The 11,654-nt window shown below is 32.0% G+C and overlaps 1 protein-coding gene across 1 annotated transcript; it reads left to right on the top strand.

The window, feature by feature from the left end:
• The first annotated feature begins 5,689 nt into the window (after positions 1-5,689).
• On the top strand, positions 5,690-9,943 carry LOC122282023 (protein IQ-DOMAIN 22). The gene is made up of 4 exons (XM_043093928.1): positions 5,690-6,302; positions 7,625-7,822; positions 8,407-8,484; positions 8,950-9,943. Exons 1-4 carry the CDS (start codon positions 5,814-5,816, stop codon positions 9,685-9,687), a joined length of 1,503 nt encoding a protein of 500 aa, XP_042949862.1. The 5' UTR covers positions 5,690-5,813; the 3' UTR covers positions 9,688-9,943.
• Positions 9,944-11,654: the final 1,711 nt, after the last annotated feature.

Below are 11,654 nucleotides of genomic sequence, written 5' to 3'. Positions count from 1 at the left end.
TTACTAGTTTGGCGGTGATTTTGTAGTACCCTACTCCCATTTTACGTACATATGTTCAGATTTAGCCTGATTTTTACTTTTTTTTTTATAATTATTTATTATTATTTATAGAATATCAAACATCAATCTTCCATCCTTTCAAATATAACCTTATCCTTATTTTTTTCTTAACTTATTTATTAACTGACATTTGAGTTTTGACTTTTGAAGTGCCGGCTCCTTTTGCCAAATAGTGTAGAGATATTTCTTTGCATGGACATGACCTCATTTTATCTCTCTCTCTCATCTCTTTCTAGTTTTTTTACTTGGGTTTCGTCACAAAATTCTGATCAAGTCGGACGGCATTTCTCTGGGGAGAATTCACATTCAATACCTCAAAGTACTAGATTTTCATAATTTGAGAATCCATAATTTGAGATTTATTATAAAATTTTAATAAAAATATTCTCATATTTAAATTTTTATTTTAAAAAAATTTTAGGAAATAAATAATAAGTCTTTATATTTAAAGCCTCACTATTTATTCTCTAAATTATTTTTATTAATATTATATTCTAATATATAAAATAAATAATTTTTCAATCATTTATACTTTCTCTTGTACTCATATTTATTATAGTTTTAAATAATAATTTTAAAAATAATTTAATTAATTACGAAAATATAAAAAAATTAATTTTAAAAATATTATCATATTCATAAAAAAATAATTTAAATTTTTGTTTAAAATATTCACTAGAATAATAGTTCAAAAAATAAGAAAAAATATTGAGTAGTTTAATTTGTAAATAGAAGTGAAAGAAAAAAGTAATAAAAAATAAAAAAATATTATTTATTAGAATAGAGATAAGGATAAAGAATGAGGTGTGGGAGATTTTTAAAAAATAAATAAAATTTAAAATAAAATTTTAAAAAAAAAATTAAATTAAATTATAAAAATGAAAATAAAGAATGAGGTGAGATGTTCTGAGTCGCTCTCCGAAAGACTTTTATTGCATGTGCTCGGACAAATAGTCATTGCCATAGCCAGACAGAGTTTGAGCCATTTTCAAACATCTACGCCATGAAAACAGTATGATATTTATTAGTGGGGTCAAAACATTGCTTCCAACGTTGACCCAAAAGTCTGTGGCTAGCAACACCAAACCCAGCTACTCTAGTTAAAAAATGTTTGACGAAATCCAGTCTTCCAGACAACCGATCCTAGTTAGGCCCCTCTAAATTCCTACTGCCGCGTGTCATAATCACAATGGTGATTTTTTTCCTCTTCAATTAGTACTACCAAACACGTGAACCCACAATATAATATGTTTTTTAATCATCTCAATACTCATCCTTCCTAAAGATTTATATTTCTATTTAATTAAAATGAAAAGGTAAAACTCTTAACAAGTTCAGCGATGGGTGCTGGAACTCGTGAAACTCGCAAAGAAAAACAAGGTAGGCGCATGCGCGCGGGGGCAGAAAGCCAAAGCCAATAAGTGTACGTACGTAAATGTTGGTTCTCTGCAGTATGCCCTCTGATTGTCGAGTCCAAAACACCGACATTTGCATTTGTCGGTTTAGAGCACAGTACCTAGTTAAATTTGGGTTAATTTATTTAAAAATGACCTGTATTAAAATAGTTAAAATTTTATAATTTTATTTTTAAGTTGCAATAATTTAATTTTTTTCGTCAAATTTGATCAGTTACTATTTATCTTTAAAATAATATTTTATTTTAAAAATATTTTTAAAAATATTTGTTAGATAATTAAGTTGAAAAATATAATAATCAAGAAATAAAAATTTTAAATAAAAATTAAATTATTAATTAATATATAAAATATATTTATAAAATATATAAATTAAAAAATTATTATTAAAATATATAATATTATATTATTATTTTAATTTTAGAATAGACGTATGAATATAAATTAATATTTTCATTAATTTAGCTAAAAGTTTAATTTTTAAGGGTGGGTTACTCTTCCGTCTCAACCTTATTGCTGGGCTAAACCTCAAGTGTAAAATTTTTTTTTTTAATTTTCTTCACACAATTTTTTAATTATTAAGTAAAAAAATACATTAATATATTTAAAATTATTTTTTTAATCACTAAATAAAAAAAATTAAAAGAAATATTTTTTTTCCGAACGGTAGATTCGAGCGGTACCGCCGGACGGCAAAATAGTTTTTTCTTAATTTTTAATCAAATTTTAGGCATGGATGACTTGCCAATGCTCTTACAACAGGGGCCTGATCAGTACTCCGCAGACAACACTGTAGAATTTTCAACACAGAGAGAGAGAGAGAGAGAGAGAGTCGTATTTGTAACGCATGCATGCAATGTGATGTGAGTTGACACAACGTTGCTAATTGCTGGGAGGTTTCAGAGGAGAAGTGAGAGCCTAACTAGCTAGCTACCAAACACAGGAGGCCTCGTGCTCGTCGTGCATATGAAAACAGATCGGATGCGTGATGTTTCAGCTGCCCGTCTGCACACTGAAGATTTCTGGAAGATCCCTAGATACGGCCTCAGGACCGGACGGTCGCTTCCAATCTTATATCAGCGCTTTACCTTTTTCTTTTCTATTTATGTTTCCAAAGATGTAATTCGACGCCCGTGAAAATCTGAAGTATTGTCTCAAGATAAGACAACGAAGTTCCACAGCCACGTGAGAGAGGGTAAGCTAATCCGACCGAACAGCTCTTTTGCTTGTGATATTGTATTGAGCCGTGCTACCACCGCACGAGACTCTTTCCGGAACAAAAATATTTTTTATTTTATCTTTTCATTAATTTTTTATATTTTTAAATATATATTTTTAAAATAATTACTAAAAAAATTCTCATTAATCACTAAATAATTTTTTTTATTTTTTATTTTTTATTTTTACCGAGACCCAATCGAAACTAACAATCAATGACATTTTCTATTTTATTATTTTGACAATAATCACTTATATTGTTTTTACTTTGTTTACTATAAAAAAAACTCTTATATCATTTTATCTTAATCATTACAATTTTTTTAAATTTTTGTACAAAATAAAATAAAGAATTCAAATTTTTTTAAATTTTAATATAAAAATAATATTAAAACAATATATTTTAATACTATTTTATTCAATTTTTAATTTTAATCTCAACTTATCTCATCACATTTCTAAAAACAAACTAGACCTATTGACTAATGAATTTAAAATAAGATTTTCATTTTTATAAAAATACTCTACATCAAATAATATAACTAATATATATATATACCCGAGATAAAAGACGTGCACGTTATCAAGTTTTGGACTGGGTGTTAAATATTGGAACTGGTAATTAAAAAATCACGTTACAAGGATTATAATAACTCAGCATTAATCTACGTATCTTATGGCAAAAACTATGAATAAAAATAACTGGGGTTATTAAATCCTGGACTAATTATTTTATTTAAAACGGGGAACTCATAAAAAATATGAAGTTATTTTTCCTAATTCATTAATAAAAGAAATAGTGAAATAGATAATATAGACTTTGAGAAAATATAATATGTCTATTAAATATGTCAGTGTATTTTTAATTATTTTTTATTTTTTACTAGTTGATTAAAAAATTAAAAAAAAATATTTATATTAATATACTAACCTTGTCTATGTGCCTTACCATTAAAAAAAAAAAAAAAAAATTTGTCTATGTACGCTGAAAAATGTTTTTAACTGTGGGTCCCTGACCTCTCGGGAAAGAACCAGATGGTGCAAGGTTGCACCATCTCCACGCGATGAAACCATGGGTTGGATCGCGAGCTATCGTTGTTGCCCCCCACACCAAAGATTTCATTTCATTTTACTTGTGCGAGATCTGATGAAATAAAGTGGTGGCCCACCACTTTGGTAAATGAGACGGGATGTAGCACGAGACTCATCCCGAGAAGAGCAAAAATAAGTTTTTCATTTTTTTATTCTTTTCATTATTTTTTTATTTTTTTTATAAAAAAATTACACAATATCGATAAAAACATTTACTTAACCCCTAAATAAATAAATAAAAATGGAGACCCAATCGGGACCCATATCCTCGGTAGGCCTAGCAGTTTTGTTGGTCAATCGTGGGTCCGGTTTAGTTGGGATAATAGCAACAAGAAAGAATTAAAGTCGCAATTAATCATAATCCACTCGCTTCAAATCCATGGTACACGACAAACATCTCTAAAATAAATAAAAATATCTCTAGTTTTTTAAGTTATATTTAAGAAAATAGATAATATTTTATATAATTATATTTTAAAATAAAAAAACGTATACAAACATTTTATAAAAATAAAATTATTTTAGAGAAATATCTTTATTTTAAAAAAAATTATTACCACCATAAACAGATCTTACAAAAACAAATTTATAAACTGATATTTTCATAGGATAAGTTAAATTTATTTTATCATAAAAATAATTTTATAATCTAATATATTACATCAAATTGCGTAAATTTATGAATTTATTTTTATATAATATATTTAAAACTTAAATGTTTCTCTATTTAAAACGTAATTATGAAATGAATTATAAAAAAATATTGTGTGAGCATCCTTGTTAGAATAGAATGTCAAATTCCATTTATTTTGACTATTAAACAGAAAAAAATAATAATAATGTGATTTTTTATCACATTGATCACAAGATAAATTAGTTTAAAATGTTTTAACCATTTTTCTATTTTTTAATGACCGGAGGTCTATGGATCATCTAGTCAATATTGAACAAACCCTACCCTTTATCGTTAGAACAATATCAAATGGGGAGGGGGGATGGAGATTCCACCTCTCAATCTTGATGGGAACAACTCACCAATTAACATATCAATAATTGTATTAGATCTTAACTTCTCGTTTGATTATATTAATGAAATAAGATAAAAATTAAATAATATATTATTAAAATATAATTTTTATTTTAAAATTTAAAAAGATTGATTTATTTACTATATTTTTTACAAAAATTTAAAAAAATTATAATAACTATATAAGATTATCTCATCTCATCTACCAAATTAAATCAGACCTAATTGTTCATTTAACCAAACAAACTTTCATCTCATTATGAAAATTTCACTGAAGTTATTTCTAGCAAAAATCTAGAAATTTATGTACTATTCATGTTTTAGTAGGATACCACTTGTTTTAGTATCTAAATCATATTGTAAAACTCGCAGTATATATGTACCATTTCATTTTCAATATATGCTGTATATGAATCTAACATAAACCCTATCAGATTATTATATTATTTTTATTTTAAAAAATTTAACAAAAACTAGGAGAATTTATAGATTTTATCTTTGGTAATGTCTTTATGGAAAGAACAAAATTAAGACAAATTAAGGAAATATTTGAATATCGAGATGAGATTATATATTTTTAGATAAAAATTAAAAGTTGAATAAAATATTATTATTATTTTAAAATTTGTAAAAGTTAAATTCTTTATTATATTTTATGAAAAATTTTAAAAAAATTATAATAATAAAATCAATGAGATGAAAATATTTTTTATCCAAACTTTAGCGTAAAATTCGTAATAAGTTACTTTCTATCTGTTAATTTTCGTGAACCCCACGCGCACGGAACAGAGTGGAATTGCATTTCCAAAATCATTATCAAAATTTCCCCTCGCACTTCGGACCGTATAATTTCGTTCTTTATATTTGAAAACTACCACATTTTCGTCTCACACAGATACATCTGACGTCCGGTTCCTCTCCCTCTCTGTGTCCTTCTCTCTCAATCTGCTTGCAAAATGCAAGCTTAAAGCCCTGTGGCCCAGACACCGTCATTGACGAGGATGGGCAGGGCAACACAGTGGTTCCGTGGCCTCCTCGGCCTGAAGAAGCAGGACCCAAGCTCTTCAACTTTCACAGCTCCAAAACCTTCCAAAGAAAAACGAAGGTGGAGCTTCGTAAAGTCATACAGAGAGAGAGACCAGCGGCACTACGCAACCAAACAAGGCTACGAGACGAAGACACCGACACCAGCACCAGCACCAGTACCAGCGGCAACAACAACAATGACAAGAAAATCGTACAAGCAGGTGTCGGTCCACCTCGAAGAAGGCGTGGTGGATCCCAGCAAGCACGCAATCGCTGTGGCGGCCGCGACGGCCGCTGTAGCGGAGGCGGCTCAGGCGGCAGCGCAGGCGGCGGCCGCGGTGGTCAGGCTAACAAGCAGCGGGAGGTGCGCCAGCAACACCGCAGCGTACGCTCGTGGGAACCTTTTTGGGGCTCGTGAAGAGTTGGCCGCTGTAAAAATTCAGGCCGCTTTTCGAGGCTGTTTGGTTGGTATTCGTTGACGATTCCGAATCCCTATATTATCATTCCGTTATTCTATTCTTCATCGTTACTTATTTTTCTACAGAAAAAAAATTTATAATTTGCTCGATGATATCACGGGATTAGCACTGCGGATTTAACATATACTTGCCGTGGTAAAGGAGAGCGTACCACGTGTCTCTTCATCCTCGTCAGACAACCTGGTTTTGATTTCGAAGCACTTTTCTTGAGTGAAAAAACGCGTTCTGAAGATCCTCGTAACGTTTTGTTCTCTCTTTGCTTTCCCTCCCTGCAAGATTTGGCTTCCTCAAAGCGAAACTAATGTGATTTCTGCGACGTCGTTTACATGGATTAGAGAACAATACTTTTCCTCTCCGTCCACTTCGAAGCCAGCAGTATTCATTGTGTTTACTTCCAATTTTGTTCATCCCAGCTATTCTCTCGTGTCGTTTTGCTTCAAACTTCAGTACCTCCAAGGCCTTGTGCTTGTAAATGTGGCATCTACTTTTCCTATTATATACATATTTTAAGGGTGATAAACCCAGTTTCCCAGATTCCGCGTGGACCCAGGCAGTGCAGGCACCACCCATATGACAGATCTCCTTCATTTTCGTTGTGATGGAGTTTTCAGCATTTAACACCCTGAATTATGTCCAGCATACTTTGAGTTAATGACTTCAGCATGCGCTTACGGACCCCTGACAAATGGTTATGTTTTGAATTTTCCAAATAAATTCGGGTAGCCTTCTAACCGGTCTTGGCCCTTGGGTGGGTCCGAACCAGCATAAAGTTCTGGTTTTAGAATGTTTATCCATGAATGCTTCGTCATAACTTTATTGACACAAAAATTGGGTTAGTTGGGTGATTTAATGTTGCATTAAAAGTGTAGAAACCCTGATCAGAATGCTTAGGAAAAAAAAGAAAAAAAGAAAAACCCTGATCAGAGAATGCATCGCATTCTGTTGACTGTTCCTGGTTCGGCTAGTGAGATGTCCTTGTCTCCTTCATATGCAATGTCAGACTTTTGGTTGGAGACTGGAACTGAATATGATTTCCTTTTGGCGCCTATTTCTTTTGAATGTTCATGTGGTTCTGCCCCTGATATGGCGCCATGATTCCAGAGAGTGCCTTTCAACTTTGAATTTCTTCAGTAAATGAGACAGAGTGGTCCTGGTACTATGTCTCATGACTGCGATGTGAATGTTTGAATTACTAATTAAGCTCTGTTATTTTGTTTTTACCTTGGACATTTAATTGTTGCCATCTTTCATTTTAGTTATGCGCTTAGTTACTCTTTAATCAAGTCACTTACCCCTGTACTTTAAAGGCACGGAGAGCACTGCGAGCATTGAAAGGATTGGTAAAGCTTCAGGCGCTGGTAAGAGGTCACATTGAGAGGAAGCGGACAGCAGAGTGGTTACAGAGGATGCAAGCATTGTTGCGAGCCCAGGCACGAGCATGTGCTGGGCGGGCCCAAATTTCAGAGTCTTCGCATTCGAGCAGCAAGTCTTCTCACCAAAATGCCGTAAGCAAATTCACATTTCATCCTTTAGTGCATGAATTTTTGTTTGAAAAAACTAAAAGAGTAATAGCCTCAGTTGGGTTCGTTGATAAAGGTCTTACTCGTTAGCATAGACTACAGACGCATACTTATCACTGAACTAATTATTTGAACTTTTGTTTGGCATCATTTACCTTAAAAAGTTACTTTTGGTAATGTGTTGCTTTAAAGAGTCTAATTTTGCGGGTTTTGTTGTAAACATTTTCACTTTACTTTCTTGATGTCTCCCTTGGATTTCATTTGGGGGTTTGTTATTCATTCTCCTCTAGACTTGTTGCCTATATTGTTACTGATTAGAAACATGAAAGCATTAAACTGTAGTTTCGTCATCCTGAGGCCTGACAAGGTACTGGCTAGGTTGTTATTGGCATGTGAAACATTTTGTTCCATACAAATTATGGTGCAATCTAAAAGTTTACACACTTTCTAGTATTCTTTCTGAACCGAGAACAAAGTGTGACCGGACCTTCCTGTGGTTGCTTTCTTCCAAAGAATGTTTTGTTCATACTTGGATCAATTGTTCATGTTTAATGTATTTCTATATGCAGGGTCCAGCAACTCCTGAAAAGTTTGAGCATGTGATCAGACACAAGACTTCAAAGCACGATCAGTCACCGATGCTCAAAGTATGTTTGTGATTCGGAAAAATCTTCTTGTCATCCTCATACTTCACACACCACACTTATTTTAATTTTTTTTTCATTTTTTCTATAATAAATATATAGTGTGTGGATGATAAATAGAATAATTTAATTAGTTTAATAAGAATAAAATAAAATAAAAAATAATATTTTAATATATAAAGTGTGTGGTGTGGGATGATGTGTAGCATTTCTCTTGTGATCCCTTCTCTTATACTATTCTTATAAACTCATCTTATTTAATCATTACAATTTTTTCAACTTCCAACACAAAAAATAAAAAATAATTTAATTTTTTCAAATCTTAAAATAATAATAAGAATATTTTAATAATATTTTATTCAATTTTCAACTTTCAATTCTCATCTAACTCAACTCAACAGCCAAACACAGCCTTAACGTTATTAGATGGATATCATATATGCTGATGTGACATCCCTACAAATGCAGAGAAATAGCTCAAGACCAAACGGACAACTTCTTGGTGATCAAGACAAAGCTCACTTGGGTTGGAATAGGTCTGATAGTCGAAGGGAGGAACAATCATGGGATCAACGGGGGTGTTCAATAAGGACTGGCACCTTGGATGATGAAAAAAGCGATAAGATCCTTGAAATCGATACCGGAAAATCTCACTTCACAGCTAAACGCAAAAACCTATTCCACTCTTCTCATCATGTTCTTGTCTCTGATCAACATAGCCATAGCTTTACCACTTCGAAGGACTCAACTGCCCATCAAACTGTTCCAAGTCCATCTTCTTTTGAAGTCCAATCTTTGAGCCCGTTGAAATTCTCTCAGGAAGCTGAAGATTGCTCTTTCCACACTGCTGATAATAGCCCTCAAGTTGTTTCTGCAGCATCTAGAGGTGGTGGTTCAAAAAGAAGCCCCTTCACGCCCACAAAGAGTGATGGCTCAAGAAGCTACTTAAGCGGTTACTCTGACCACCCAAACTACATGGCTTATACCGAATCTTCGAGGGCCAAGCTGAGATCTCTCAGTGCTCCTAAACAAAGGCCTCACTATGAGAGGTCTAGTTCTACAAAAAGATATTCTGTTCATGGCTTTGGTGAATCAAGATTGAGTGCACCAAAGGTTTCTAATTTGCAAGCTGACTTTGCAAGTAAAGCTTACCCAGGATCTGGTCGCTTGGACAAGCTCGGAATGCCAGTGGGCTACAGATACTAATGTGTTAATACAGATCCGCTCTTTTTGGTATAACATCTAATCTGGCTAACTGCTGTACTCAGTAGCAATTCTAATTTACAACATGTGAATGTTCAAGTGCTGAATGCCTTTTCATAGTTAGGTATGTTTGATCCTAACTGAACATTAAGATGTCTTTGAGTAATTGTGTCTAAGTTATATGTAAAAGTGTTTCCTTTTCCCCCAAGAATGATGTTTTTATTTTAGGTGATGAAATAAATTATGCCATTTCAAATCATTTGATCTTGTTCTCAAGAAGTTTGTTCTGTGCTTACCTAATAACATAAATCGGAAAGATATGCATGCTATTATTCAAATTTAAAGATGAAGATGAAAATGAAAATAAAGATGAATGAGCCAATGCTAAGAGCACTCACTCACAATGTTTTTTTCATCTTATCTTTTAAAATATATTATTAAAATTTATTTTTTTATTTTACAAATTGACTTTTACAATAGGCTATATATTAGTTTACCTATTTTTTTTTTGTATTATTTAAATAATATTTTTTTATTTTTTTTAAACATTTCTTTTCTATCAATAAATTTATAATATCTATATTTTTTTTTATATTTACAATATATTATTATATATAGTGTAATATAATTCAGTCATATAAACACAAAATAAAATTATACAAGTTAAATAAAAATAAAAAATAAAATCAAATATGAAAAAATTGCATAAATAATATTTTCAAGAGTTTTTTAGACAAAAATAAAATTGAGATGTTTTAAATGATAAACAATAAAAAGAATTTGTATTGAAATGTAAAAAAATAAAAGAAGATGAGGGAGTAAATGAAGTATAAATAATAAAAAAATTATTTGAAAGATAAATGTATTAAACAGTATCTGTTACATGCAGCGGGTTACTATAACAATTTGAATTTTATAAAATCGTTTATCTAATCTGATGGAGTTTATTTTATGAACATTCTTTTAAATATTTTATATTTTTTTGTATTATACATGAGCTATTGAGATAGTGTTCTAACATAATCATCTTTGAATTTTGCAGTTGATGGATTGTTTTCTGGTTAGGGGTTGGATGCATGCATTGTTCAAACTGCTAAAAAAGGGGTATCCTTCGCAAGGACTGTCATCTTGATGGAAACAATAGAAAAGAAACAAAAAAGTAGGGATTCTTTATTCAATGAAGTCGGCTGATGCTGTGGTTGAGATGTACTATGATTCAGTGATATGGTTGTTGAGGACAAGCCCCACGAAGGAAGGACTGTTTAAACGTTGAGAAATTCTTTGACTAAAACTATACACGTGGAAAGACTTTGGTCGGTTGTTAAAGGTTTAGGTGTGGCTTTTAGACCGGCGCCGGTCAGACATGGGTCCCCGTATGGTCAACCTCTATCACTCATCAAAACAAACGGCTTTTGGAATGTAACCGCTACGTGTTCTCCCACGCCTTGGCTATGAATGCTCAATTTCTTGCAAACCAAACAGTTCTCAGAATAAATAATAGTATGTTAAGGCATGAAAGAAACAGAGAGCAAAGATGGCTGTGTCAGTTTCTCGAACATTTCTTCCAGTTTGTAATTTTACTTTTCTTACTTTGGAAACGTGGGGTCATGATCTGCAAATTAGAGGTCTGTAAAAATTCCATTTATGAAGTCTTTTCCTCCCCTGTTCATCTCCATTTTATAGATTATTCAGACTTTAATAAATTAATGAAGAAACATGGATTCATCCCAAACCCTACTTCAGTGAGGAGAGAACCGATGATTTCATCATAATATTTTACTAATCAAGCTTGCTCTAAGATAAAGGGAATATTTTCTATTATTTATACCTTATAGGAGCTTTGAGATACAGAATGATTGGGAGATGAAAATCATGGAACCCAGTTACCCAAGGGACAAAAAATGGTGGGCCCGTATGGAAGTTTTTCTAAGGCAAGAGTAGAATTTGCTCCACCCACTCCCTCTTGTTTA

This window comes from Carya illinoinensis, chromosome 11, assembly GCF_018687715.1.
Source record: "Carya illinoinensis cultivar Pawnee chromosome 11, C.illinoinensisPawnee_v1, whole genome shotgun sequence".
In the NCBI taxonomy this organism is placed as follows: Eukaryota; Viridiplantae; Streptophyta; class Magnoliopsida; order Fagales; family Juglandaceae; genus Carya; species Carya illinoinensis.
Note: the sequence above shows the minus strand (reverse complement) of the source record. Positions and strands in the feature narration are given on the sequence as shown.